Source organism: Eulemur rufifrons, chromosome 10 (genome assembly GCF_041146395.1).
Source record: "Eulemur rufifrons isolate Redbay chromosome 10, OSU_ERuf_1, whole genome shotgun sequence".
NCBI lineage: Eukaryota > Metazoa > Chordata > Mammalia > Primates > Lemuridae > Eulemur > Eulemur rufifrons.
In genome coordinates, this window is record NC_090992.1 from 1,570,811 (window position 1) to 1,598,701 (window position 27,891).

Below are 27,891 nucleotides of genomic sequence, written 5' to 3' on the forward strand. Positions count from 1 at the left end.
TTCAGCTGAAGAGGCTACCAGGCCAAGGTTATCCCCATGGCTGTGGTATAGAGAGCTGGTACTGTGGCCAGTTTCTTTAGAATTTTGTTTTAATCACTGAGTTAATTTGTGGTGTTAGGAATTCAGGAGGTCATTCTTTAAGGTGGAATTTATTATCATCCAATACACTACCCTATTACATTGACATATATTTCTGGTTCTGCCTACAAAATAAAAATAAGAAAACCTGAGGACAGTACAAACTATGTTACTTTAATAATACTATATCTAGTGGTTAAATGAAGGGCTTACTAGGAATCCTGTCTTTTAAAAATTTTTTTTATATTTTCTTCAAACCCATGTTATCCAAGGGAATCCTGTCTTTTTTTATGACTTCTTTATTAAATACAAATTATGAATGAACACACAAACACACACACACACACACACACACACACCCGAGATAGGAAAAAACTGAGATCTTGGAGCATGGACAGGCAAACTATGGCCCACAAACCAAACCTAGCCCACTTCTTGTTTTATAAAGGAAGTTTTATTGGAACACAGCCACACGTATGGTCTGCGGCTGCTTTCGTACTACAATGGCAGTTGAACAGTCAGGACACAGACCATGTGGCTCTGAAAGCCTAAAATATTTCACTATCTGGTGTCCTTCACATAAAAGTTTACTTACTCCTGCCTTAAAAGATTAAGTATTATTAAGTGTTATTATTAAGTATTATCTTAAGTATTATTCAAAATATCCAGATATTACAGATAACTTTTAGCATAAAAAAATTAAATTTATTAAGCAATAAACTTACGATTTAGACTGGTGTCCATTTGAAGTTTTAGAAGGATTGTATCTTTCTAGAACAAAAAAAATGTAGAAATGAGCAACTAACATGGCTACTTGGACTCTAAAATATCTATGTAAAACATCTATCCTCAAAGAAATATAAATCAAAACAGGAGGTATGATTCTTCATCCATCAAATTAGCAACACTTTCCAGTCCAACAGTAAGAGACACTGGTGAGTAAAGGCATGCTCATATGTTGCTGGCAGGACTATAAACTCATGTCATCTGTCTGGAGAGCAATCTGGTAATATCAACACTGTAACTGTACTGCTACTGACCTAGCAATTCCAATGAGAGGAATATACTTTACAGGTGTATCTTGAGGAACACACACACACACACACACACACACACACAAATGTTTATTTTAGCATGGTTTGTAACAGCAAAAACTTTAAACAATTAAATGTCCATCAATAGGGGACTAGTTAAGTTATGATGCTTTCATATAATATAGCACAATTTTAATGTTAAAAAGAATGAGCTAGGGCTTTATACTGATATAAATAGGTCTAAAATAAACTATGTGAAAAATGCAAGGTAAGAGAGCAGATGCCACTTATGATCCTATTCACCAATAGGTTTTGGGAGAGAATCGGAGAAGGGTAGAAGTAAGGATAAGCCATTCTTAAGAGAGAAAATATAAATTTTCTGGCCTACAGGTAGTCATTTTCTGCATATTAACAATGTCAGGTCCCTTTTTCCTATAACAATAGCTTCAAGAACTAAGAAATGGATATACAAATAAAAGTTTAACACTAAAAGAGATGTTCTTCTAGTTTCAGCTCTTTGCATTAAGGCCACTAAAGATAACAAGCTAAGGATCAAAAAGTTCCACATTTTCATCTCCCAAAATAACCTTATGAACAGTATAAATCTATCTTATTTAAGAAATTACTGCTCTTGGCAAAAAGAGTATGTTTTGTTATAGCGCTTTACGGTGAAGCCCAGACATTTGCAATGGTTCCTGACCACTATCAATCTACACAGCCACCACCTTTTGGGACTGTATTTGAATTGCCTAAGGCTATCTTCCCTTCAAGTTCTTCTGAGAAGTCAAGAGATGGGGAGTGAAGCAGACTTTCTATCCAGACTAGAAGAATTTCTATCAGAAATTCTTTCTATCCAGACTTTCTATTCCAGACTTTCTATCCAGACTAAGGAAGAATAAATAAGGATTGCACAGATAAGGAAGAGAAGAGGAACGGTCAGCTAAAATGAGCTCTTCTTCCCTGGAGTTTTACCATCATAAAAACGAGTATCTTCATGAAGGAAGTGAAAAGACAGAAGAATGCCTACTGAGTTTATGGGGTACCAATCAAACTGAATGCACAAACTTTCAACTATTAGTTAAATATTCAATAAAAAGTGTTTTTTAATCTGCAATGGCCTACAGTTGATTATTTTTAAGCATATCAAAATTCAGCTCAACTGATTACTACTCTTCAGATCATAAAAATTAGAAAACACACAAAAGAATTATTGAAGCAATGTATATGATGTGACCATGAGAATCGAATAGTTAATAAATAGCTTAACTTAAAAACCAAGAGGAAAAGAAATACTTACTTTGTTCTCCAGGGCCAAAATTGGATTGCTGGGATTCCTAAGAAAAAGAAAAAGAAAGTTATACAAAGTGACACTAAAAGAGAAAGGGTCATTAGTGAAAAATATTTCAAACTACGTAAAAATGCTTCAAGTACTTAAAAGAAAAAGCACCCAAAAAAATGTAATGATCCCATATGATCACCTTTAGCAATTTTATAGCAATAGTGGACTTTCCCAGAGCTCAACACAAAAAGCATTAAGCTACCTAATGGTCTGTCTGTCTTTATCATTCATTTCTTTTCCACAGCATCCATGGTACTCATCCTCCATCTACACTGTAAAGACTTCAGGTTCTCATCCTTTTTCTTCAATGGCCTGGCTCCAGTCTTTTTCCTCCACTCAGCTACAGCCTCCGGATTACCCTTCTAAAGCCCAAGTCTTAGTGTGTGTCATCATCGCTCTCCTATTTTTCACAGCATCTCCAATGGCTCTTTTGTTTTTCCTAGGGATGAAACCCAAACTCTTTGGTATCACATTCACTCATGTATCTAAGTACAGGAAAAACAAAATGATGAGCAAAAACAGCCCTTTTAGGACCTTTACACCTATTTGAATAATATCAATAATGACTACCTTTTGGAACTACTCACACAAATAAAGGTAAAATGGCAATTGTGGTAAGTACGATGAAGGGCAAATCCATACACAGAATTTTATATAAGAGTTTATAACTGTGTACGTGAGAGCTAGTGAGAAAGAGGGGCAAAGGCTTCCCCGAGGAAGTCCCATGCAGATTAAGATTTGAAGGTATGCAGAAAGTAAACTGGGAAAGGAGGAGATAGGCAAGAGTTCAGGGGATAAAAAAAAAACAACACGGATAAAGGCCAGAAGGGAAGAGCACAGCTAGTATAAGGGACGTTAAGGAAGCCCATGTAAAGGAAAAAGCACAGGGAGAAAAATGGTGAGAAATGAGACTGAAGACCTAAGAAGCTGGATCATATGGCTTGTACACCTCACAGATCCTACTAAAGATCTGTGTGTGTACAGTTTACTAAGCAGAAGAGTTACACAACCACACCTGCATGTTGTGAAGACCATATTGGCTGTTAAGTGGAGAACAGCTTTGAGAAAAGAAGTAAAAGTACCTATAAGGAAGTTATTGCAGTAGTACAAGTAGGAGAAGTAAGTTGGTCTCCAAGTTTTTTTGATCATGTTAACTCCATTACTAAGAAATTTTTCCATCTGTATCTCCAAAATACGTATATTGTGTGTATTACTACTTAAGTAATATATGTGTTGTATAAGATAAAAATTACATATTTTAGAGTAATTTTTAAATTCTACCTATTAATGACAACAAAAGCTTTCCTTATACACACAAAAATACAGTGTTTCAAATATCTGACACTAAGATTGGCTTATTTTCTGTTTGGTTTCATTGGATGTCACAAAGACACAGTTATACAAACGGAAGAAGTCCTACACTTACTAAACCATACCAAACTTGCAATCCTATACCTCAATTACACAAAAGTTTCTATTGAAGTTGAACCTAGTGATAGGTTCAAACCAACTGAATAGAAAATTCTGTTTCCAACTTTTTAAAGTTTGCATATGACACAATGATGAAAATATTATTTTTTAAATGTTGGTTTCCTAGTATGTGTTTATTTTTTAGGAAAGCAGTTACTTTTTCATTCATTGATAAAACAATCACCTGTATTCTGAGGGAACAAGAGGAGTTAATAATTTTTTTTAAATATGCAATGAAAGATACAGCATATTTTCAATGTGTATGTGAGAGACAGAGACAGAGAGACAGAGAGGTATCTAACTCATTTTTAAGTGCGGTAACACCAACATCATGAAACAAATAACCAGTGAACTTCTGTTAGTGTAAAAGATAATTCAGGATCACTCCTGATTTCATTACAAAACATACTGTAAAGAACATGATTTTAGGCTAAGCATGGTGGCTCATGCTTGTAATCCCGGTACTTGGGGACTTGGGGAAGATGATGCGGGAGGATCCTTTGAGGCCAGGAGTGCGAGACCAGCCTGAGCAACAGGCAACAACAACAACAAAAAAATCGCATTTTTATTTAAAAACCATCTCACAAAGAAAGCTCATATCCAGAGGTGAATTCTAACAAGCATTTAAAGAAATAATACCATTTTTATGAAAATTATTCCGGAAAATGAAAGAGGAAGAAGTTATGTGCCAACTCATTCTATAAGGCTAAGATTACTCAGGAACATAGATGCAAAAATCAAATTCAACACTATATAAAACAGATAATACATAATGACCAAGTAGAGTTTATACCAGGAATGTTAACACTAATTTAACATTAAAAAATTAATCAGTATTATTCACCATCTTACAAACCAAATAACGAAAATCCTATGGTCATATCAATGGATTTTTAAAAAAATATTCAATAAAATCCAAAATTCATTCCCAGTAATGACTCTTAGGCAAACAGGAATAGAAGCAAATTTCTTCAACTTAATAAATAACATCTACAAAAAGTCCATAGTTAACATCATGCTTAATGGTGAAAAACTGAATGCTTTCTCCTCTATGATCAAAAATAAGGCAAGAATGTCTAATCTCACCACTTCCGTTCAACACACTCCCAGAGGTTCTAGCCAGTGCAATAAAGCAAGAATATGAAATAAGGCATCCAGTTTTTAAACACTGTAAAATTCTTTTTTTTTTTTTGAGACAGAGTCTCACTCTGTTGCCCAGGCTAGAGTGAGTGCCGTGGCGTCAGCCTAGCTCACAGCAACCTCAAACTCCTGAGCTCAAGCGATCCTCCTGTCTCAGTCTCCCGAGTAGCTGGGACTACAGGCATGCACCACCATGCCCAGCTAATTTTTTCTATATATATTTTTAGCTGTCCAAATAATTTCTTTCTATTTTTAGTAGAGATGGGGTCTCGCTCTTGCTCAGGCCGGTCTCGAACTCCTGAGCTCAAACGATCCGCCCACCTCGGCCTCCCAGAGTGCTAGGATTACAGGCGTGAGCCACCGCGCCCGGCCTGTGTAAAATTCTTTATTCATGGATGATGACCACCTAAATTTAAATTCTATGGTATCTACAAAAATGCTATTAAAATTAATATAGCAAGATTGCAAGATAAAACAAAATTATACATCAAATGTATTTCTATAAGATAGCAAGTAAAAATAAGATTCTGAAAATTTTTATAAAATTTCATTTATAATAGTGAAAAATCACACACTTAAGAGATAACTCTGACAAAAGATGTGCAAGACTTGTATATTGAAAATTACAAAACATTACTGAAAGAAATTAAGTTAGACCTAAATAGAAAGAAATAGGGGTCCATAGGTCAGAAGACTCAATATTGTTATGATATCAATTTTCCCCAAATTGATCCATAGATCCAGTGCAATCCCTACCAAAATCTCAGAAGGCTTTTTTTGTTGAAATTGATAAGCTAATCATAAAATTCATATTAAGATTCTTACAGAAATGCAAAGGGCCTAGAAAAACCAAAGCAACACTGAAAATTATTAATGTAATTGGAGGATTGACATTGCAGTAAATAAGTCCTAAAGTCAGATAATTAAGACAGGGTCATATTGGTACCATGACAGAGAAATATATTAATGAAACAGAACAAAGTCAGAAATATGCTACACATAAATGGTCAACTGCAATTTCAAAGGCAATTCAATGCACAGAGAAAAGCTTTTTTAAATAAATACGCTGAAATCATTAGATATACACATACAAAAAGATAAACTTCACTGACATCTTATCACAACATAAAAAAGTTAGCTTAAAATAGGCCGGGCGCGGTGGCTCACGCCTGTAATCCTAGCACTCTGGGAGGCCGAGGCGGGTGGATCACTCGAGGTCAGGAGTTCGAGACCAGCCTGAGCAAGAGTGAGACTCCGTCTCTACTAAAAATAGAAAGAAATTATATGTACAACTAAAATATATATATACAAAAAATTAGCCGGGCATGGTGGCGCATGCCTGTAGTCCCAGCTACTCGGGAGGCTGAGGCAGTAGGATCGCTTAAGCCCAGGAGTTTGAGGTTGCTGTGAGCTAGACTGACGCCACGGCACTCACTCTAGCCCGGGCAACAGAGTGAGACTCTGTCTCAAAAAAAAAAAAAAAAAAAAAAATAGATCATAGGTCTAAATGTAAAACTTAAAACCATAAAAAGTCTAGGAAAGCCAGGCATGGTGACATATACCTGGAGCCCCAGCTACTCAAGATGCTATGACAGGAGAATCGCTTGAGCCCAGCAGTTCAAAACCAGCCTGGGAAAGAGTGAGACCCTGTCTCTACAAAAAAATTTTAAAACAAATGGAGCATTTAAATGGTACATTAAACCAAATAATATTAATATCAATAACTACACTAAAAAGAAAATGAATTGGACACCCTGAGATTAAATACCAGAGATTGGCAGACTGAATAATAAAGCAAGACCCAATTATAAGCTGCCTATAAGAAGATCACTTGAAATATAAAGGCACAGATGGATAAAAAGTAAAACAAAAGAAAATGATAAATGAGACTAATGATAAATTAAAAGAAGCCTGGAGTGGTATTAATATCAGACAAAGTAAACTTAATAGCAGCAGAACAAGCATTAACAGCAGAGATCAAGAGGAGTATCTCATAATGATAAAAGGATCAATTCATCAGAAAGACACAGCAATATTAAATGTGTATTTACCTACTGACAAAGCTTCAAAGTACATAACCCAAAAACTGACTAAACTTTCTGAAAGGAGAAATAAGACAAATCCATAAATACATAAGCAGATATCAAAACTCCTCTCAGCAACTGATGGCGTAAGTAGACAGAAAGTCAGTAAAAATGTATTAATGGATGACATGGCTGGGTGCATGGCTCAAGCCTGTAATCCCAGCACTCTGGGAGGCCGAGGGAAGAGCACCACTTGAGGCCAAGAGTTCGCCTCAGCAAGAGCAAGACCCCATCTCTACAAAAAATAGAAAAATTAGCTGGGCCCGATAGTGCGCGCCTGTAGTCACAATTACTCAGGAAGCTGAGGCAGGAGGATCACTTGAGTCCAGGAGTCTGAGGTTGCAGTGAGCTAAGATGACACCGCTGCATTCTAACCAGGATGACAGAGCAGGACTTTGTCTCAAAAATAAGAAAAATAAAAATAAAAGGGAATGTCTATGATCCTGGAGAAAGAAAAGTCTTCTTTAACAAGACATTAAAAAGCAAAACATACAAAGGAAGAGAAGAACAAAATTAAAATCTTCTAAACCATAAAACTTAAAAAGAATCGAACTGGGACATACATTTTCAACACGTATAAGAAATTATTAGAATTTAGAATGCAAACAAAACAACACAACACAAAACAAAAAGCCCCCCTAAAACTCATTAGGTAAAAGATGCAACTCCAAAGGGCAGCAGGAATAGCCAAATTCATCCACAAAAAAAATCACATAGATGACAGATGTGTAACGATGGTGAACCCCACTGGTAATCTAGGAAATGGAATGCCATTTTTCACTCAAAAGATTGCTGCTTAATAATATCAAATGACAGTGTGCATGTGAGAAATAACATGTAATACCAATAGGAGCATTAGCTGGTACAAATCCTACAATGTAACTATTCAAGTAATTAGTCAGAATATACATTCTCAATATTCAGCAATTCTATTTTTTGCTTTTTACCCTACAGAAAATCATATGCACACAAGAAGGCATGAGCAAAGATACTCACTAAAGAAATGCTTATAGAAATAACTCCGTAACAACTTCCGTATCAAAGAGAAATGGCTAAATAAATAGGATACATTTATACTATGGATGCAGTTTAAAAGAAATGAAATACTTCTATGTGATAACATGTAAAAGTCTCCAAGACCCATTGCTGACTGATTAGAGACACAGAACAGATATCTGTGTAGAAATAAATGAGAAAATGCTTGTATGTAAGTACATAAATGCATATAAAGAGACTTGTAAGGTACCTATGAACGGAGCTCTGGCGAGATGGAGGGGGCAGAACTGGGGAAAGGCTATTACTAGGGGTCCTGATCAAACTTTCACAAGCAGAATGTATTTTTGTATTATTTGTGTAAGTATAAATTAATGTTTAAAAAAAAATCAAGGCTGACTTTAGATGAGCTTGGAACTGTCGTCTGAGGAGCTTCTTTCCACAGGACACAGCATGACTGCTACGTCCCGCAGAAAGGGGCTCTTCAAACACTGGTTCGAGAAGCCCTTACCACCGCTGGCCTGGAATACCACAATAGTCTGTAATAAACATCAATGCCTTTTAAGTCTCTGCCCCATAATGCCTTCAAAGCTTTCTTTCTTTTTTTTTTTTTTTTTTTTTTTTTTTTGAGACAGAATCTCACTCTGTTGCCCAGGCTAGAGTGAGTGCCGTGGCGTCAGCCTAGCTCACAGCAACCTCAAACTCCTGAGCTCAAGGGATCCTCCTGTCTCAGCCTCCCGAGTAGCTGGGACTACAGGCATGCACCACCATGCCCGGCTAATTTTTTCTATATACATTTTTAGCTGTCCATATAATTTCTTTCTATTTTTAGTAGAGATGGGGTCTCGCTCTTGCTCAGGCTGGTCTCGAACTCCTGAGATCAAACGATCCACCCACCTCGGCCTCCCAGAGTGCTAGGATTACAGGCGTGAGCCACCGCGCCCGGCCCAAAGCTTTCTTAAGTACCTCTCCACCCAAGATGCTCTGAATCCCCTCACCCTATTTAATTACCTTCACAGCAATTGTCATTACCTGAACTTATCTACTTATTCACTTATTGTCTCTCTCCCACTACAATGGGAATGGCAAGACAATTTGAAATTCATATGATTTTAGTCAAGCCATTTAGAATTTTATGAGAATTTTCTTATAGTATCAAAGACACATTTTATTTACTTACCTTAGTTGGAAAAGGAAATTTGGAAGGTTCTGTTTTGCATGGTGTATGAATAGCCGTTAGAGGAGGAGGCCATGAATGCGTCATCTCCTGAAATGTAATTATTACAGTTTGTTTTCAACCAAGTCAAGGATAAAAATTATACAGCTAAAACCAGATGTGTATTTATAAATACTGGTTTCATGATTGCTCCCCCAAAGTTCTACATATTTAGTTAATAAACATTAATTAAGCACAACTGTGTGCAAGGCACTATGGGGTAGGTAATAGGAAAATAAATAATCAACACTCCTGGCTTTAAGGAGTTTACAGTCAGGATGATGAACCTGTGAATATTACAGAAATTAGCCTGTAATCAAATACAAGGCACACAATCAAACACTACTAAGGAAGAGCTTTGCTGGGGGAGCGAGAGCAAGGGAATAATGAGGAGGAGAACAGCCGGCACGCGCTGTGTGCCTCTGATGGGCCAGACACTGCTGAGTGTGCTACGCTTGTTACCCACTAAGTACTCACAATGACATTATGAGGTAGATGCCATTATTATTCTAACTCTGTTTAGGATAAAAATGAAGCAAAGGTTAAGTTACTTATTCAAGGTCACATACTTAGTAAACAATAGACACAGAATTTCATCTTATGAAGTCTCGCCATGCACGAATAGGAAAATTTTGTCGGGTAAAGAAGTCAGAAGAGAGATTTCAAGAGCACATGAAAAGGAAGACAGACAAGCAAGGCCCTAAGTCTGATCTCATACAATGCCTTCTGTCTAATCATATGTTCAGTATGTCCACGTGAGGTTTAGGTAAGATTACAATGTGTATGTTAGAGGAGCCAGAGAGAGAAGTATCAGAATAAGGAGGGAGAATTTTATTTCTGGCATTTGGTTCAAAGTAAGCCATCAGGTAAGATTGAGAAAATACATACATTAAAGGTGGTATAATGCCTAGGAATTCATCCTATAGCTATACCCACACAGCTTTGTAAAGATACGTTTTAAAAATGGAAACAACCTAGGTATATTCAAAGTGAAAGGTGTCAGAATCAAAATGGAGTCACTAATGTCTAAAGACAAAAAAAAAACCCAGACAAATAGAGCTGGGGAAGGCCATGAAAAGAAGTTTCTCATGCTTGTAAGCCTGATAAACAAAAAAGACTCTACAAAAACCACAACCTTGCACAAAGGCCATTGAAACATTACCCTAAAAACATACTTCTGCAAGGACATCTGCCCAGCAACTGTCTGCCCAACCTTGGACTGGCATCACCCTAATTACTACTCTTTGCAGCCAAGGATAATTATTTCAATAACATTTATGTAATCTTCCTTGTTTTCTTCCTTTAAAAACCTTTCTCTTCCTTTACCTCCTGAATATGCACATAATTTACTATGGCATGGATATTCCCATTGCAGTACTCTATTCCCAAATAAATATCTTTTTTTTTATTTCTAAGCATAGTTAAGTTCCTCAAGCTATGTATAGCTTGAGTTAAGTCCCCATACATAGCTTGAAGAACTTAACTATACTTAAGAGAAGACACAAAGCTTCCAAAGAGGCAGGGAAAGAGAAGCAAGAAAGGTAGATGGGAAATAAAAACAATGAAGCACAACAGTCAAGAAAAGAATAACGCTTCTAGAAGGAATGGTAGAAGTTATTTAGGTTGACACCAACAACACAGTACTGATTAAATAAATTATCAGACATCTGTATAATGGAACAATAAGCAGACATTAAAATGAGAAATTTAACTACTGATATGAAATGATGTCCGTAGGATTTTGTTAAGTGAGAAATACAAATCATAGTCTATGTCCTACTAAATGTTTATGACTACCTTTGGGCAACAGACAGAAGGGGAAGGAGACAAGGGCATTTGATACAGTCTCTACTAGTTGAATCTCTTAAAACAGCCATCTGCACATAACTGCTCTTTATCCTCTTACAATGCTTTAATTTTAACAGCATTTAGCCTCCCAATATAATATTATGTAGTTGACTATTTCCTACACTCTCCTCTAGAATGTCAGCTCAAAGGTACAACCATTATCATCACTGGATTCCTAGTGCTTAACGCATAGTAGGTGCTCAATTAGCATGCCTGGGACTAATAAATTATTTTTTTCAATAAACGTACTTTTAGGTTAAAAATTTAAGCTCATGATGGGGTTCCTAGAAACAGTATGACTAACAAATATGAAGAAAACAAGAAGGGAATGCAGACCGGAAGTTCCCTATATATTGCGGAAAAGGAAGGGAAACAAAAACTCATAAAACTCGGGTTTTTAGCACTGGCATTTTATATCTCAAATATCAAAATACTCTCAATTGAAAATCTATTTAATTCTCCAACTACCATTAAATGACTAAGCACCTATTAACTCAAGGCCATGTGCCAAGCCCCTGTATATACAAAATGTAGATGTCAGTAACATCAAAGAGATAATTAAATGAAAGAAAATCTTCCAGGTACTAAAATTTCATACACTGTTTAGATTCAGGGGAAAAGACATATGTTCCCTTAAACCTTTTATATACATGGCAACTAAAAAAATAAATGCTATGTGAGATTCAAAGGAACTAGTTATCACTGTGGCCTGATACTCTGATACAGGGGAAAGAAGGATTTCATTGGGATTTAAGAAAAAACAGAGGCAGGGTGCAGTGGCTCACTCCTGTAATCCCAACGCTTTGGGAGGCAAGGCAAGAGGATTTGAGGCCAGGAGTTGGAGACCAACCTAGGCAAAATAGTGAGACCCCACCTCCACAAAAAAATCAAAAAATTAGCCACTTATGGTAGCATGCACCTGCACTCCTAGCAACTCGGAGGCTGAGAGGCACCATAGGAATCTGAGGTTGCAGTGAGCTATGACTGCACCACTGCACTGCAGCCTGGGCAACAGACTGAGACCCTGTCATTCATAAATAAACAAATAAGGAAAAATAGAATGTATATATAACTGAAGGAGAAGGAGAAACCCATTCCAAGAAAGTTTACTTTAAGGAGGTAAAAGATCAAGAAAGTATATGGCTTAGGGGAATCAATTTGGCAAAAGCAGTCAAACAGAATTGCAAAACGTTAGGAAAGTCAGGAATGTTAAATTTGGGCACTATTCTTTCTATGAGTGTTAGTGAGCCACTGAAAATATCTAAGAAAAAAATTAATTTACGAAGACCAAGGACTGAAGTAAAGAATCTGGCAGCAATGCACAAGACAGATAAGCAGGGAGATTCTGGAGGCAGAGAGGCAGAGTGAGGCACTGTGTTCCAGTGATTCAAGCTCCAGGTGGCAGAAATGAAAAGAATGAAATGGATATTTTCCCCGAAAAATTTCAAAATCTACATCCAGCTTTGTGATTAAATAGAATATGGGAGGAAGAAGTTACAAACAATTAGGATTCTACACTTACAAGCATGGGAGAATGGTGGTATTAGTAACGGAAGGAAGTCTGGTAAGTACGGCTTTAGACATCCTGAGTTTGAAGCAAAGAGAAATTTAAATGGAAACTCAGCTAAAAAAACAATTAAGAGACTTAAACCAAAACACAAAGGAGGCCAAGGCAAGGGAGAAGACTGAACAGGTGTCTAAGCCAAGAAGGGTGGAAAGGCAAGTCAGAGCAGAAAGAAAAGAGGAGGCTAGAACAATGTGCCCACACTTAAGAGAGAAGAGAAGACACAAAGTTTCCAAAAAGGCAGAGAAAGAAAGGCAAGAAAGGTGGATGGGAAATAAAAACAATGAAGCATAACGGCCAAGGAAAAAAGAATGTTTCTAGAAGGAAAAAATACAAAACTAAACAGCAGAGTCAAGAAAATACGAAGCCAAATGAAGTCCCTGAGTGAGGGGGAGGACAATGACCTTAGAGACACAGGTTCAGCAAAATCGTGGTGGCAAAAGGCAGATTACAGTGGGCTAAAGGAAGGAATGGGAGAGAACAAAGTTGGAGCAGCCGATGCAGGTAGTCTTTCGAAAGTATACACAGTGAAATCCGAATATAGACCAAATTCAGGAGCTCACAAAAAATTTAAAGTAGTACAAGGAATATGTGACTAACAGTTTACTAAGCAAAAAGCAGTCATCAGTACTCACTAAGTCATTGGACTTTTTCCAACAGATGAATGTACTTTTTGGTCATGTGTTAATTTTAAACATATTCCATTAAACATCCAAAACGTGTAGTACTCCACAGGAGGTCTATTACTATAGTATTTGAGTAGTATGTACACATGAATTACAAAGCAAGGCATTTTCATTCTAAATACTATTTTTTTAGCACTTCTAATTATTAACTGATAAGCCTGAGAAAGTGTAGCTGTATTTGGTTTCTCTTTTCAAGGCAAACTCTTAGGACTGGGATTTGTTTCACTTAAAAACAAAAAAACCCCCAGCTTTGTGAAGGCAAACAGTAAGGTAAACAAACCACGTGATTCAGAACCTAAGTATAAGCAGAACAGAGTCAATTATTTATGACAGACACAATCAAGTGATACATATAAGCAATATGTTGCTTCAGATCCTTTGTGAAATACAGATGGAAGGAGGGTATGAGAATGGCAGACTATCATAATTTTTTAAAAATTGAAATGATTAAAAAAAAACTTACTTTTAGAATTTCATCCACACAGCTCACATCACCAGAAGCTGATGCCTTAAGACAAGACAAAAAGAAGCACACATTAGATTTGGAGTAATTTGTTACTAGATTTTTAGTATTTGCTTCACAGATTTAAAAATGTCATAATAAGTATTTATGATCCCACTACTCTAAATGTGAACAGTAGTTAGAATCTTTGGACTATTTTCCTTAAATACAAATATTTCAAGCACCAGAAAATTCTAATTACCAAATTATACACAGCTTGAGGAACTTTATATTTTTCAAAGGTTTTAAAATTTTTACCTTTCTTATACTTTAGAGATTGGGAATAATTTTTGAAATGTAATTTTTCAGGTGAGCAGCTACCCCAAAATCTTAAAGTTTATTTATATACAAAAACATAGCATAATACTGAGAAATATCATTTCACATAAACTAACACACAGAGTAAAACAAGTATTATTGAAAGGTTACTGGTCTGGAACATGGACATTTTACACAGTCTTTCTTTTTTTTTTTTTTTTTTTTTTTTTTTTTTTTTTTTGAGACAGAGTCTCACTCTGTTGACCGGGCTAGAGTGAGTGCCGTGGCGTCAGTCTAGCTCACAGCAACCTCAAACTCCTGGGCTTAAGCGATCCTCCTGCCTCAGCCTCCCGAGTAGCTGGGACTACAGGCATGCGCCACCATGCCCGGCTAATTTTTTATATATATATATATATATATATATATATATATATATTTTATATATATATTTTAGTTGTCCATATAATTTCTTTCTATTTTTAGTAGAGACGGGGTCTCACTCTTGCTCAGGCTGGTCTCGAACTCCTGACCTCGAGCGATCCACCCGCCTCGGCCTCCCAGAGTGCTAGGATTACAGGCGTGAGCCACCACGCCCGGCCTACACAGTCTTTCTTAAATCACCAAAGGTTAAGCTGCTTGTTCTAAGGCAGCAGTCCCCAACCTTTGCAGGTTTAGTCACTGTAGTCTCAGCGTGCAGCCCCTGCACCCACCCGTCCCTGTCCTCACCACCTGCCCCATGGGTAACTTGCCTGCGTATTTCCTCTCACCAGGGGGTGGGGAACACCCTAAGGGCAGGGCTGTCTCCACAGCCCTGGGGTGGACCCCCGTTTTCTCACACCGCCAATGAGCTGGGTGCGCTTGACCAAGGCCAAGGCCAAGGCAGTGCTCGGCTTGGCGAATGCCATGGACAGACATTCGCGGTCCGGGCAGGACTCGGTCTCCGAGTGCACCTGTCCCTGCCCGTCTACGCCAGCCGTGGCGTTGGGGCCCCTGCAGGGCGAGCCCCCGACTTCCCTCGCGCAGGGCCGCAGCGAGGAGGCCCTGCCCGGCTGCCCTCCGTGCCCATGGCCGGGAGAGGGGAGCTGCCAGCTCGCCGGGTCAGGGGATGCTTGGAAGAAAGCGGTTGGGGACCGCAGTTCTAAGGCACAAACAGGAATGAGAGAGCTGAACTTAAGTCTAACTCTAAAGATCATGTTGTTTAAAGAATGAACAAATTACCAATTTACTGTTCTCTTGAGAGGAGTAATTAGATGACAGATGCCAGTAACAATGAGTTTCCCAAGGCCACGGGAAAAATTTTTTATATGTTCTCAAAATAGCATTATAAACACTGTAAATTTCTAACCACCAGTATGAATCTGGAGCAGCTGTTTCAATCCTTGAAATATGACCGAGGAAAGGATTATAGCATCCAACTCTACAATATTTCTATCTCCATGAACCCGAAAGTCCCAACATTTACCACCATAAACCATGGCCCACATCTCATTCATGAGAATCTCTGTGAGAACAGAGGAGTTGATTTTCTTTTTAAATGAAAGAGAAGGCCGGGAGCGGTGGCTCACGCCTGTAATCCTAGCACTCTGGAAGGCCGAGGCAGGTGGATTGTTTGAGCTCAGGAGTTCGAGACCAGCCTGGGCAAGAGTGAGAACCCGTCTCTACTAAAAATAGAAAGCAATGATTTGGACAACTAAAAATATATAGAAAAAATATTAGCCAGGCATGGTGGTGCATGCCTGTAATCCCAGCTACTCTGGAGGCTGAGGCAGGAGGATCGCTTGAGCCCAGGAGTTTGAGGTTGCTGTGAGCTAGGCTGACGCCACGGCACTCTAGCCTGGGCAACAGAGTGAGACTCTGTCTCAAAAAAAATAAATAAATAAAATTAAAAAATTAAATAAAATGAATGAAAGAAAATATGATATGTTATTCCATAAAATCAATAGGAGGAAATGTAAGGTACTGCTTGCTGGATCACGCTTTTATAACTGACTTGTCATTTTAATATTTAAAATCCTGAATTCTGTTTTCCCATAAGAGGGGAAGCTAACAGCTCAATGGATCCACTTGAGAGTCACTCACAAGTCTTTAAACTTTTTTTTTCATCTTTAAACTTTTACGCTCTTTACCAGTAAGACAAAGGGCAGTTGGAGCTCAATGACAATTTCACGGTCAACTGCTTCGCACAATCACAATGCTAAACGTGTGACTTACGTCCAGTGGTTGGGAAGGTATTTTCAGCTTGGTGAGATGCGCCTTACTGCTGGGCTTCAGCTCAGCCATGCTGTTGCCGTGGGACTGGCTGCTGTAGTGCTCAGAGGACAGCTTGGGTTCCATGGACTCCTGCCCGTCCATGGGCCGCACGTAGGCAGTGGGCTTCTGTAACATTGAACTGGACTTGGACATCAACGAAGGTGGAAAAGACTGACTTGAGTGCTGCGCACTTGAAAAAGGTACACGGGAAGGAGAGTCCCAGTTTGCATCAGGGTCCCGAGGAGATTTGGAACGCTGATGTTCCTTGCTATGGTGATCATTCCCATGAGACCTGGAATGACTGGAGCTTAGCGAAGAAACAGCCTGGGGTTTTCCAGGGCTGGAGGAGCGTGCTTTGGAGTATTCTGATCCATGCTGGCCTTTTTTCCGGCTACCACTCCCACTACTGCTATATGAGTCACGGTCATGCCTCTGGCTGCTGCTGTTGGTGCCACTACTGCCACCTGCACTGGTCCGCTGGCTACTATGTCCACTCTGTAAGCCTGAGGACCGTTTCTGAGACTGAGAAGTACTGGGTGCGGGTCCTACCGGAGTCCATTTGCTACTCTGATGAGAGCCTCCATGTCTCTGTTCAAAGAAATTTGGGTTAGATTTTTCATCTGCCGTCGGTGGTACTGTAGGCTTGGGAATTGCAACAAGCTTTGGTATAGCTCTGTCTCCTATGAAATCCTTCATTTCATCGTAGTTTCCAAGCATACTCTGAATACGACTTGATAACTTATCTTCTTTGCTAGTCTACAAAAAAAAGTGAAATAAAATTAAACAATTAGTATAATCAGAAATAAAATATGCTTCTACATGAATTTTCCAAATTTCAAATGGAAAGGGACTTTTCAAAGGGAGAACATCACCTCATATTTTAAAGTTAACACCTAGAAGCAAACTCCAAATATATAATTTCCATAGTGAAAAAAATTCATTTAAAAGTATCTAAAAATAGCCATGCTAAAATACAAACATTCAATAGGACATAGACACAATAGCTCCCAGGACGGGGAAAAAAATCCAAATTTCACCAACAAGTATACTAGAACAGCAGTAAAAATCTTTTAAAGAACAAAAAAGTAATCTGCCTTTATGTAATTAAGTTCCCGGCCAGCACAATAAACCAACCAAATATTTTGCCAGTCTATGAAAACATTATATTCCTTATAATTCAATGTTATAGTTAGAAGCAACAACAAAAATTTAGTAAATTTAGTTATAACCAACTGTCTAGTATAACAGAAAAAGAATCTGATACTGAAAACACATTTATTCAAACATATTAATAATCTCAATAGTCTCTGAAACTAAATAAGTAAATAAGCACATGGCAAGAAACAAGGAGAAACAAAAATATCTATGAAATATTCATCTTTTATTGTCATTATACTCAAAGAACACCTGGAAAACAACAGACAGTGCAAATTGAGTCACAAAACTTTAATTTAATTCAAGGCTCAGAAAGATGAAATGCCTGCCTGTGGTCAGTAGTACAGCGAGGAGCACAGAGATGAATGTTCAGGCCAATTTAGGCCACATTTCAGGGGACAGGATGGCAATGGGAGGGGGGCTGGAAGAGGACTTGCAGGGCGCTGGTAATGCTCTATTTCCTGATCTGAGTACTGATTACATGAAGTTGCTCACATTGTGAAAATTACTCAATTCATAACACTCATTTTTCGTATTTTTCTGTGTACACATACTCCATGGAAAGTTTACCCCAAAAGAGTATGTTCTACGTAGAGGACGGGAAAAAAAAAATGTTAAGTGGTATTCATAATAATTCCATTCTAATATAAAAGTTCAAGTTTAAAACTTTTTTTTTTTTAGAGACGGGGTCTCGCTCTTGCTCAGGCTGGTCTCGAACTCCTGAGCTCAAACGATCCACCCGCCTCGGCCTCCCAGAGTGCAAGGATTACAGGCGTGAGCCACCGCGCCCAGCCTAAAACATTTTAAAAACAAAAATGTCATGCTAATGGGGAAAAAAAGTTCAAAGGACAACTTACAACTTTGTACGGCTCAGCAAAGAGAGGAGAGCTGGGTGGGAAGGCGTCTTCGCCCTGCTGAATTTCCTGATTCCGCCTTTCCCGTTCTTTCATACGCAGCACATTCCGGTCTTCACGGTTCATGTTGCTATGGAAAGAAACAAAAATTTTTACATCACAAAAATAAAAGGAAAAATTAAACTTTCTGTACTGATTTTGTCAGTTTAACACTTCAATCGGAGATTCCCTTTTGATTATCCAGTAATAACAGGCATTAGTGCTGGAAGTAGGTTTTGGCAATGGTTTTTCCACAACTATCCAGAGAGAAGATACTAGCCCAGAATATAAGAACCCACCCCATCAAAACACTTAACATTACCAATTTTTAAAATACTCTGCTAGCTAAAAGCTAAGACTTACACATTCAGAGAGAAGGTAGTATTTAAACCCAAATCCTCAATATTTCCTATAAGCCTTTCATGGCTTACTCTTCAGAAATCTATTCTCACCCTTCAAAAGCATATAACCCACTCCCACCTACCACCCCTTCCCCCCAGGGTCCAGTTCTTTTCTCTACTTTGCATCTACCTTATCTTGATTTCTTTTTGTCCCAAACACAGCTTCCTTGGTGTCCATCCTTATGGCAGTTTGACCTCAGCTTTGCTGTTGCTCTAGATTCCCTAAAAAACGACATTTCTGCTCTAAATATATTAATATTTCAATTAACACCTCAATAAATGGCAAAACTGAGGCTTTTAGTAATAGAATCTAAAATTAACTTGGATTAGTAATAGTAATTAAAATTATATTGAAAAAGAAAAAGCCTTTGAGGGGAAAATGGGAGTGGCATCTCTACAATCATGATGATATGTCATATTTTCACTGGAATAAACCAAGGGAAATAGTTTATTTTTAGCAGAAAGGATTTTGGTTAAATAGACAGTGATGACAAAGGTTGTTAAAGCCCGGGACAAGGGACTGATTACCACAGACTCTGCAACAACCTTCACTGATTTTGTTTAAAGAAACAAAAACAAAAAAGTCCTATTGGAGCCCAGAGGGAAAAATCAGCTTATACGTGTGAAACGTTTCTATAACTCATAAATCAAGGCAGAAAATTAAGTTAATCAGGATTGGGGGAAACTGTAATTATAAAATTAGAATGAGCAGCAAAACCAACACTATATTCTTGAGGATCTTTTATCAGTTATTAGAACAGTGTAAAAAAAAGCAAACATCCAAAAATAAAACTTCCTGATTCCCACAATTTAGTATTACACAAATAAAGCAATTTAATGTTAGGAAAAAAGAATGTTCCTTTGAATGTGCATTCAAGTTGTTTTTTACTTGTACAATATTCTCATAAGCTTAAACATAAGCTATTGCAAGGTACAGAAACAGTATGATTTCTTTGGTTTCCCTAGCACTTAGCACCTTACACCACACACAAAGTATTTTAATCTTTCTTTAATGTATACCACAAAACATCTATACTTCAGTATTCAGAGAATAAAACCAAAGAACATATTATCCTCCAGGATATTTGAACCAACTAATAATTTTACATCACTAACAAGTTTCAAATAGGCCTGCTGAGCTATGATGCTGCCAACATACAAAATTATTTATATCTGAGTCTAAATTTCCTAAATGCAAGTCCTGAAAGATCAGAAAACCACCGAAAACTTCTTCAAAACATGATTTATTTTTATATATTCAACAGCACTAAGAGTCAAGAAACATTTGTTGTAAAAACAGATATGATTCCTACAATAAACTTTTTCTATAATTCAATGCCAAAGAAACTTTTTCTTAAGCAATGAAAGTGATCCAACTGAATATTTCCTTTTAAAAAGGCTGCCAGGAAGCTCATTACCAAATTAACTCACTGTTTATAAGAATTAATATCCCAGTTACAGCTCTTACTCTCTTTCCCCCGCCCCCCCCACCTATTTTTTTTAATCTAATTTATGGGTTCCATTTCTTTCTTCCTGTGTTTCTTAACATCGCTATCTCTGCCTAAAATAAAATAAAGTTTGCCCCAAAAGCAGTAATTCCAGTAATCTGAGCTCCACTAAAATTAACAAGAAATTTAAATGAGTCAATTTGAAGTGTACCTTTACCATACAGGCAAAAAACTATTTCATAGCTCTGAGAATACAGGAATAAACAAACTCAGTTTTCTCACACTATACTCTGACACAACAGGTTTCTGGCACCCCGACCCCACATCTAGCAAGCAGTCAATTCTTCAGTGAACACCAGCTGGGTGTCCTCTAATTCAATTCAATTCAATTCAATTCCGACTCTACCTGGAGATCCCACAGGTTGAGGGCTCGTCCCCAAGACTGCCCCCCACTTCCGATGCCAATGGCAGGCCCCAGGTTGTTTTACCTGTGCTTCTGACTGATGGCTAAAAAGTGGGGTTCCCATGACCCCTTCCTTCGGTTTGATCAATTTGCTACAGCAGCTTACAGGACTCAGGGAAACACATTTGCCTGGTTATTATAAAGGATATTTTAAAGGATACAAACAAACAGTGAGAGTTACAGAGGACGAGGTCTAGAAGGATCCTGAGTGCAGGAGCTTCATTCTGTAAGGAGTTAGGGTGTGCCCCCCTCCCAGAAGCCCCCTGAACATAGTCCTTCAGAGTTTTTAAGGAGGCTTCACTACATAGGAATGACTGATTAAATCACTGGCCATTGGTGGCCAACCCAACCTTCAGCCCATCCCCCCCAGAGATGGGGGGGCAGAGTTCCAATCCTCTGAGCACTAGGTTGGTTTCCCTGGCAACCATTCCCCCCACTACATGGTTATCTAGGGAATTTCCAAAAACCACTTCATTAACATAAGCTCAGGTGTGGTTGAGAAGAGTTTGCTACAAATAACAAAAGATTGTCTTTCACCTTTATTGCTCTGGAGCTGTTTCAGAAAACAAGAATAAAAGGCCAAATATGTTAACAAAAGATATTCTTACTGCTCTAGTCACTTAAGAAATTACAAAGGTTATAGGAGCTGTGACCCGGGAACCATGGACAAAAACCAAAAAAATGCATACACACACACACTCACACGCACATATATGTTATAATATCGCAATAGCATAGCCCTCTGAACACTTGCAACTATTGTACTGAAATAGGATTCAGTTAAAATTAGCAAATTGTTGTATCACAACAAAATCTGTGGCTACTAGATTAAATAATTTCTAAAAGAAACTTAGCAAGTAGAAAGGAGGGCTCTCTAAAATTTTTAATTAAGGTAAATTGTATTGAGTCGATTAATTATATTTTTTAAATTTTTATTTTTTTTAGTACTATTTGTTGTTTTTTTAATTGATTTTTTTCAATGGCTATGTATTCCTAGGTACATTAATTATAAATAATATTCTATGGACACAAAGAAATGCAAAGAAGTCTTCAACTTGGTAGGTTTGGTGCTAGTAGTGATAATGGTATAGCAATTTCATTGCTATGGATTGAACAAGTTGAGCAAATTTATTGAGATTTTTGGGCAATCAGTCATCTTACTATGGGAGAAGAGAGATATAAATATATTAATAGAATGGAATAAAGAGAAAAAGAACATAAGAGGTTGGAAATTAAAAGAAGTACTATGAACTCATGTTTAAAAAATATATGTGTATGTGTGTGTATTATATATATGGTATGTATATATGGTGTGTGCGTGTATGTATATACTAAGTATATATAAGGTCTCTAGTTTTGTCGACTGAGAGAATCTAGGAGCAGCGGTACGCCAACAGAAAGGAGCACCCCGGGCACCCAGATTTTGATTTCTAATGTTGTTCTTCACTAAAAGGGAAAAGGACTTCTTGGAAAAAGACCTGATTCCAGGGTTGCAGCAGGGAAGGTATTATGTGAGCAACAAAAAAATCTTATTGTAACAGTAAGAAAATGCTCCAAAATAGATGAAGACTGAGAAAACAAAAATAGCTCAAAGCAGTCTGAGCTATGTAAGTTATACAAAGTTTATCAGACCCACACAAACAAGAGTATGGGACTGAAATCATGGCCCCCCCATCTTGCACCCTTGCCGCATAGCAATTATTTAAAACACTTTTTTCCGAGACTAGCTGCCTTATCCATCATCTTCAAGCTCCAGGAACTTGTGATACAAAAAACAACATACAGCAAATCAACACCTTGTATTTTTTTAATGTAAATTATTGGTAAACAACTTAGGAACTTCTTCTTTTCCTTTAAAAACCCATTTGTAACTGCTGTTAATTGGAGCATATATTCAGGGCAACTTGAATGTATGCTCCCAGGTTGCAGTCCTCAAACTTGGCCCAAATAAACTCTACGTTTATTAATTTTTTCTCAGTTTTTTTTCCCTTTAGATCAACAAGACATATCAAAAGGGCACCAGAACCAGCCTTAAGGGGCTCTCACTGGTTAGATTTAAAAACATTTGAGCATTAAAATGAACAATGACAAGAATGAAATATAACCAATTAAATAAAAAAAGAATCCAGGCCGGGCGCGGTGGCTCACGCCTGTAATCCTAGCACTCAGGGAGGCCGAAGCGGGAGGATCGTTTGAGCTCAGGAGTTCGAGACCAGCCTGAGCAAGAGCGAGACCCCGTCTCTACTAAAAATAGAAAGAAATTATATGGACAGCTAAAAATATATATAGAAAAATTAGCTGGGCATGGTGGCGCATGCCTGTAGTCCCAGCTACTCAGGAGGGTGAGGCAGGAGGATCGCTTGAGCCCAGGAGTTTGAGGTTGCTGTGAGCTAGGCTGACGCCACGGCACTTTAGCCCGGGCAACAGAGTGAGACTCTGTCTCAAAAAAAAATAAATAAAAAAGAATCCAAGTCCATAATTATAATAAAAATAAGATAAAGAGAAATAAAGCAGGGAGGAAGTAATAGAAGAATGCCAATTAATAAATGTGGAAGAAATAAAATGATTAGAAAGTCACGTTTTTGCAGCCACTAAAGTAATAACTGGGGCAAGAATCACCAATAAATGCTAGAACCACTGGGTGAAAAATTTGAGGAGAATGCATGTTCAGTATCTCCCCACAGGCTATTAATTATAAAGAGGGGAAAAAAAACTTTAAAATAGAGAAATACAGTAAGCACTACCCCTTAATCAACTGATCAAACTTAACATCAATAATGGAACAAACTGACACCATGTGTCTCCAGATGTGATGCACTGAAGACACATGACACGTCACCACATAAGTAGTCTTCCTACTAAAAATATTTAACCTGAATCTAATGAGTGAACATATAAACCTAAATTGAGGAACAGTCTGCAAAAATGGCTTGGACTCTTCACAAATGTCATTATCATGAGCTCATAAAAAAAACGGTCCTGGGAGCCCGTAATCCTAACACTCCTGGAAGGCGAGGTGGGAAGATTGCTTGAGGTCAGGAGTGCAAGACCAACCTGAGCAAAAGAGAGACCCTCCCCTATTTATATTTTTATAAATAGAAAAAATTAGCCAGGCATGGTGGCATGTGCCTTTAGTCACAGGAACTAGGGAGGCTGAGGCAGGAGGATCACTTGAGCCCAGGAGTTGGAGGTTGCAGTGAGCTGTGATGACACCACTGCACTCGAGCCTGGGTGACTCTGTCTCAAAAAAAAAAAAAAAAAAAGTAAAAGTCACCAATAATTTCTCCACCAAAAGAAACAATTAACATTAACATTCTGAAGAGAAACATATAATAAGCCATATGTATTTTACACTATAGAAATGATTATTTCTAATTTCATTTAATAAACAATGAATATAGTTCCACAGCAATACATATGAATTCTACCTCATTCTTTTGACTGTATAGTATTTATTAAATATCTAACTAGAAACCTCTGATAGGTAATTGGGTTGTATCCAGAATCTGGCCCCAAGCACTTTGGGTAAGAGAGGCTCAACCTGTATCATCAAAAGGAATAAAATAAACTTACCAAAAGAAGTGCAAAATTTATACTACAAAAACTACAAAACATTATTGAGAGAAATTAAAGACAACCTAAACAAACAGAAAGACATCTCATGTTCAAGAGTCAGAAGACTTAATATTGTTAAGACAGCACTATTCCCTCAAATTGACCTACACATTCAACACAAGCCCTATCAAAATCCAAACTGACTTCTTTGCCAAAATTGGCAAGCTAATCCTAAAATACACAGTAAGATTCAAAAAACTCGGAATAGCTAAAACAACCTTGCAAAAGAACAAAGTTGGAAGCCATACACTTCTCAATTTCAAAACTCACTACAAACACATAGATTAATAAAACAGAATGGAGAGTTCAGAAATACACCTCACATTACAAGAGATTCTCAACTAGAGTGCCAAGACAAACAACGCAATTTCAAAAAACGCAAAGGACCTGAATAAATATTTCTCCAAAGAAGATATACAAATAGCAAATACTAGTTATTAGAGAAATGCAAATCAAAATCACAATGAGAGGCCGGGCGCGGTGGCTCACGCCTGTAATCCTAGCACTCTGGGAGGCCGAGGTGGGTGGATCGCTCGAGGTCAGGAGTTTGAGACCAGCCTGAGCAAGAGCGAGACCCCGTCTCCACTAAAAATAGAAAGAAATTATCTGGCCAACTAAAATATATATAGAAAAATTAGCTGGGCATGGTGGCGCATGCCTGTAGTCCCAGCTACTCGGGAGGCTGAGGCAGGAAGATCACTTGAGCCCAGGAGTTTGAGGTTGTGAGCTAGGCTGACACCACGGCACTCACTCTAGCCCGGGCAACAAAGCGAGACTCTGTCTCAAAAAAAAAAAAAAAATCACAATGAGATAATACTCCCCCATCCATTAGGACAGCTATTACCAAAAAAAAAAAAAAAAAAAAAAAAAAAAAAAAAAGAACGAACGAACGAACAGAAATTAATGGGTATGGATTTAAAAAAACTGAAACCCTCCTGCACTGCTAGTGGCAAGCTACAATGGTGCAGCCGCTGTGAAAAACAAGTTTGGCAGTTCTTCAAAAACTTTAACACAGAATTACCATGTGATCCAGCAATTTCACTCCTAGGTATATACCCAAAAGAACTGAAAGCAGGGACTCAAGCATATCCTTGTACACTTGCCCACAGCAGCACTGTTCACAGTAACCAAAAGATGGAAACAACCCAAGTGTCCAGTAACAGATGAAATGTTGGGCAAAAATGTAGTATATATGTGCAATGGAATACTACTTAGCCGTAAGAAGGAATGAAATTCTGATACATGCTACAACATGCATGAACCTTGAAAACATTATGCTATGTGAAATAAGTCAGACACAAAGGCACATATTGTATGATTCTACTTAATATGGGGCACCTGGAATAGGCAAATTCAAATAGACAGAAAGTAGAAATAAACGGCCAGGCTCAGTGGTGCTTTGAAAGGCCAAGGTGGGAGGATCGCTTCAGGCCAGGAGCTCCAGACCAGCCTGGACAACACAGCAAGACCTCTTCTCTACAAAAAAATTTTAAAATTGGCCAGCCACGGTGGCACACGCCTGTAGTCCTAGCTACTTGGGAGGTGAGGACGGTAGAATTGCTTGAGCCCAGGAGTTAGAGGCTGTAGTGAGCTATGATGGCACCACTGTATTCCTGCCTGGGTGACAAGTAAGACCCTGTCACCAAAAAAAAAAAAAAAAAATTACAGTGAGCACATAGTAAAAATAAAAATTTAAATGTGCATTCCCAATGAATCGGAAATTCATTCCCTATAATTTTTTATAAACACAGGTATTTTACACATATTAGTTATATTTTTATCAAGGTTGGTGTTGCTCTGTCACCCAGGTAGGAGCACAGTGGCGTGATCATATTTCACTGCAGCCTCCAACTCCTGGGCTCAAGCAATCCTCCCACCTCAGCCTCACGAGTAGCTAGGAATACTGGCACAAACCACAGTGTCTGGCTATAACTTTTTAAATTTGTAATTTTAAAGAACAATTTTAAAACGCTTTAGAGAGTAAAACATGTACTTTAACTTGCCCCTTTCAAGCAGAGCTCAACATCAGTTACAAATTTTTTTTTAGTTAGTATCTTAGAACAACTATCCTTCTGAAAAACGGGGCCATCTGACTACCAGACCATTGAGTGATTTAAACTCCAAAAGTCAAAATGTGAGACTTGAGCTAAGATTTCAATTATTTTCAAACCCAGTATATTACAACTGCTACTAAACTGTAATTTCACCATAATCCACTATGTTAAAGCACAAAGCCTCCTGAGTACAGAAATCCCTCTTGGCCTCATTTGGTAGTATTTCTCCACCTATGAGAGAGTCTAAAGAGGTCACTTCCTGCAAGGCAGGGAAACAGAAGTTGTACACTTGGAGATCAAAACGAATACTAACAAAACATCAGGTCCCAAGACAATATTTAGCACAGAAGGACCCATGCCCCAAAGTTAGTCAGCAACTTCCACAGCCTTCAGGTTTAAAATAATGTAGTAAAAAACATGAAAGCAAAGATAACAATTTCATACCATTTTTGCTTTCTACATCACATCTTTATGTTATCTGAATTTCTCATTATCATGTTTGATAAATCACTCTCAACTAGTCCTCAAAGTTTCCAGAAACTGTACTGTCTTTCTCTGGTGAATGCTCGTTTCTGTTCCTCACAAGTATTTCATAGAGTCCTATGACTTTCCCCCAACCCTAACTTTAATTCCACAAATGATCTCATCTTATTGGACAAGATTAAAAAATAGAATATTAAAAATCAGCAAGAGGCAACTCCGGCACATCACGGCTCCACGGTGCCTCTCATCGTGAGGAGCGAGGAGCGTGTTCTGGGGCTTCGTTGGCTTCTTTGTAACCTGATTCATCCTCAATGGTCCTAACAAGGGAGTTATCACTACTGAGCAGTTGTGGACCTACTCAGTTTGCTGTTATTTCTTTTGGCTGATTGGAATTTTGACCCAACTGAATTTTCTTTTTAGACCACAGTTGAAAAATGAAACCATCTAGTACCTGAAGCACCATTGGTCTTGAGGAAGAAGACATGCTCAAATGTGCTTAATCACTGAGGTTACAAGAACAGAATTCCTTCTAGATGGAAAATCAACTCCAAACCCAGAGCATCCCCCTTGACTTGCCTATTTTGGGCATCAGCTGCTTTACATGTTCACATTACATTTGAATATCTTTTTCTACAATTTTTCCTTCACCTTTTTTTACACTTTGATGAATAAGTGCCTACTTAACCTAAACTGTGCTGACTCCACAAAATGTTTATGCACTCTTCTGAGACAGAAGATGTTCTCCTGAGAAATGTTACTCTCTCCTTGGAATCTGTGGATTTGAAGATGGCTCCTGCCTGCTTACAACATGGGGATCAGCGAAGTGTTTTAAAATTGCCGTAAGACTAACAGACTCCACTGGGTGGTCAGTAGAAGGGCATGTTCAAAGGGACCATGTGTCCCAACAGAATTACACC

General features: G+C 38.0%; 1 protein-coding gene and 1 pseudogene across 2 annotated transcripts in view; one reads left to right on the forward strand and one right to left on the reverse strand.

The window, feature by feature from the left end:
- Positions 1 to 27,891, reverse strand: part of AFF4 (ALF transcription elongation factor 4) — a 57,923-nt gene that overhangs the window by 24,802 nt on the left and 5,230 nt on the right. The window contains exons 2-8 of one of the 2 annotated variants that reach the window (XM_069483614.1): positions 19,042 to 19,133; positions 18,475 to 18,601; positions 16,424 to 17,218; positions 13,916 to 13,960; positions 9,319 to 9,405; positions 2,410 to 2,446; positions 804 to 849 (exon numbers count right to left, since the gene is read on the reverse strand). In XM_069483614.1, the coding sequence (XP_069339715.1) occupies positions 804 to 849; positions 2,410 to 2,446; positions 9,319 to 9,405; positions 13,916 to 13,960; positions 16,424 to 17,218; positions 18,475 to 18,597 (1,133 nt within the window). In that variant the 5' untranslated portion in view covers positions 18,598 to 18,601; positions 19,042 to 19,133. The remainder of the gene's footprint in view (positions 1 to 803; positions 850 to 2,409; positions 2,447 to 9,318; positions 9,406 to 13,915; positions 13,961 to 16,423; positions 17,219 to 18,474; positions 18,602 to 19,041; positions 19,134 to 27,891) is intronic. The other variant, XM_069483613.1, reaches the window with a different exon arrangement.
- Positions 25,637 to 27,446, forward strand: LOC138393268 (V-type proton ATPase subunit e 1 pseudogene; annotated as a pseudogene).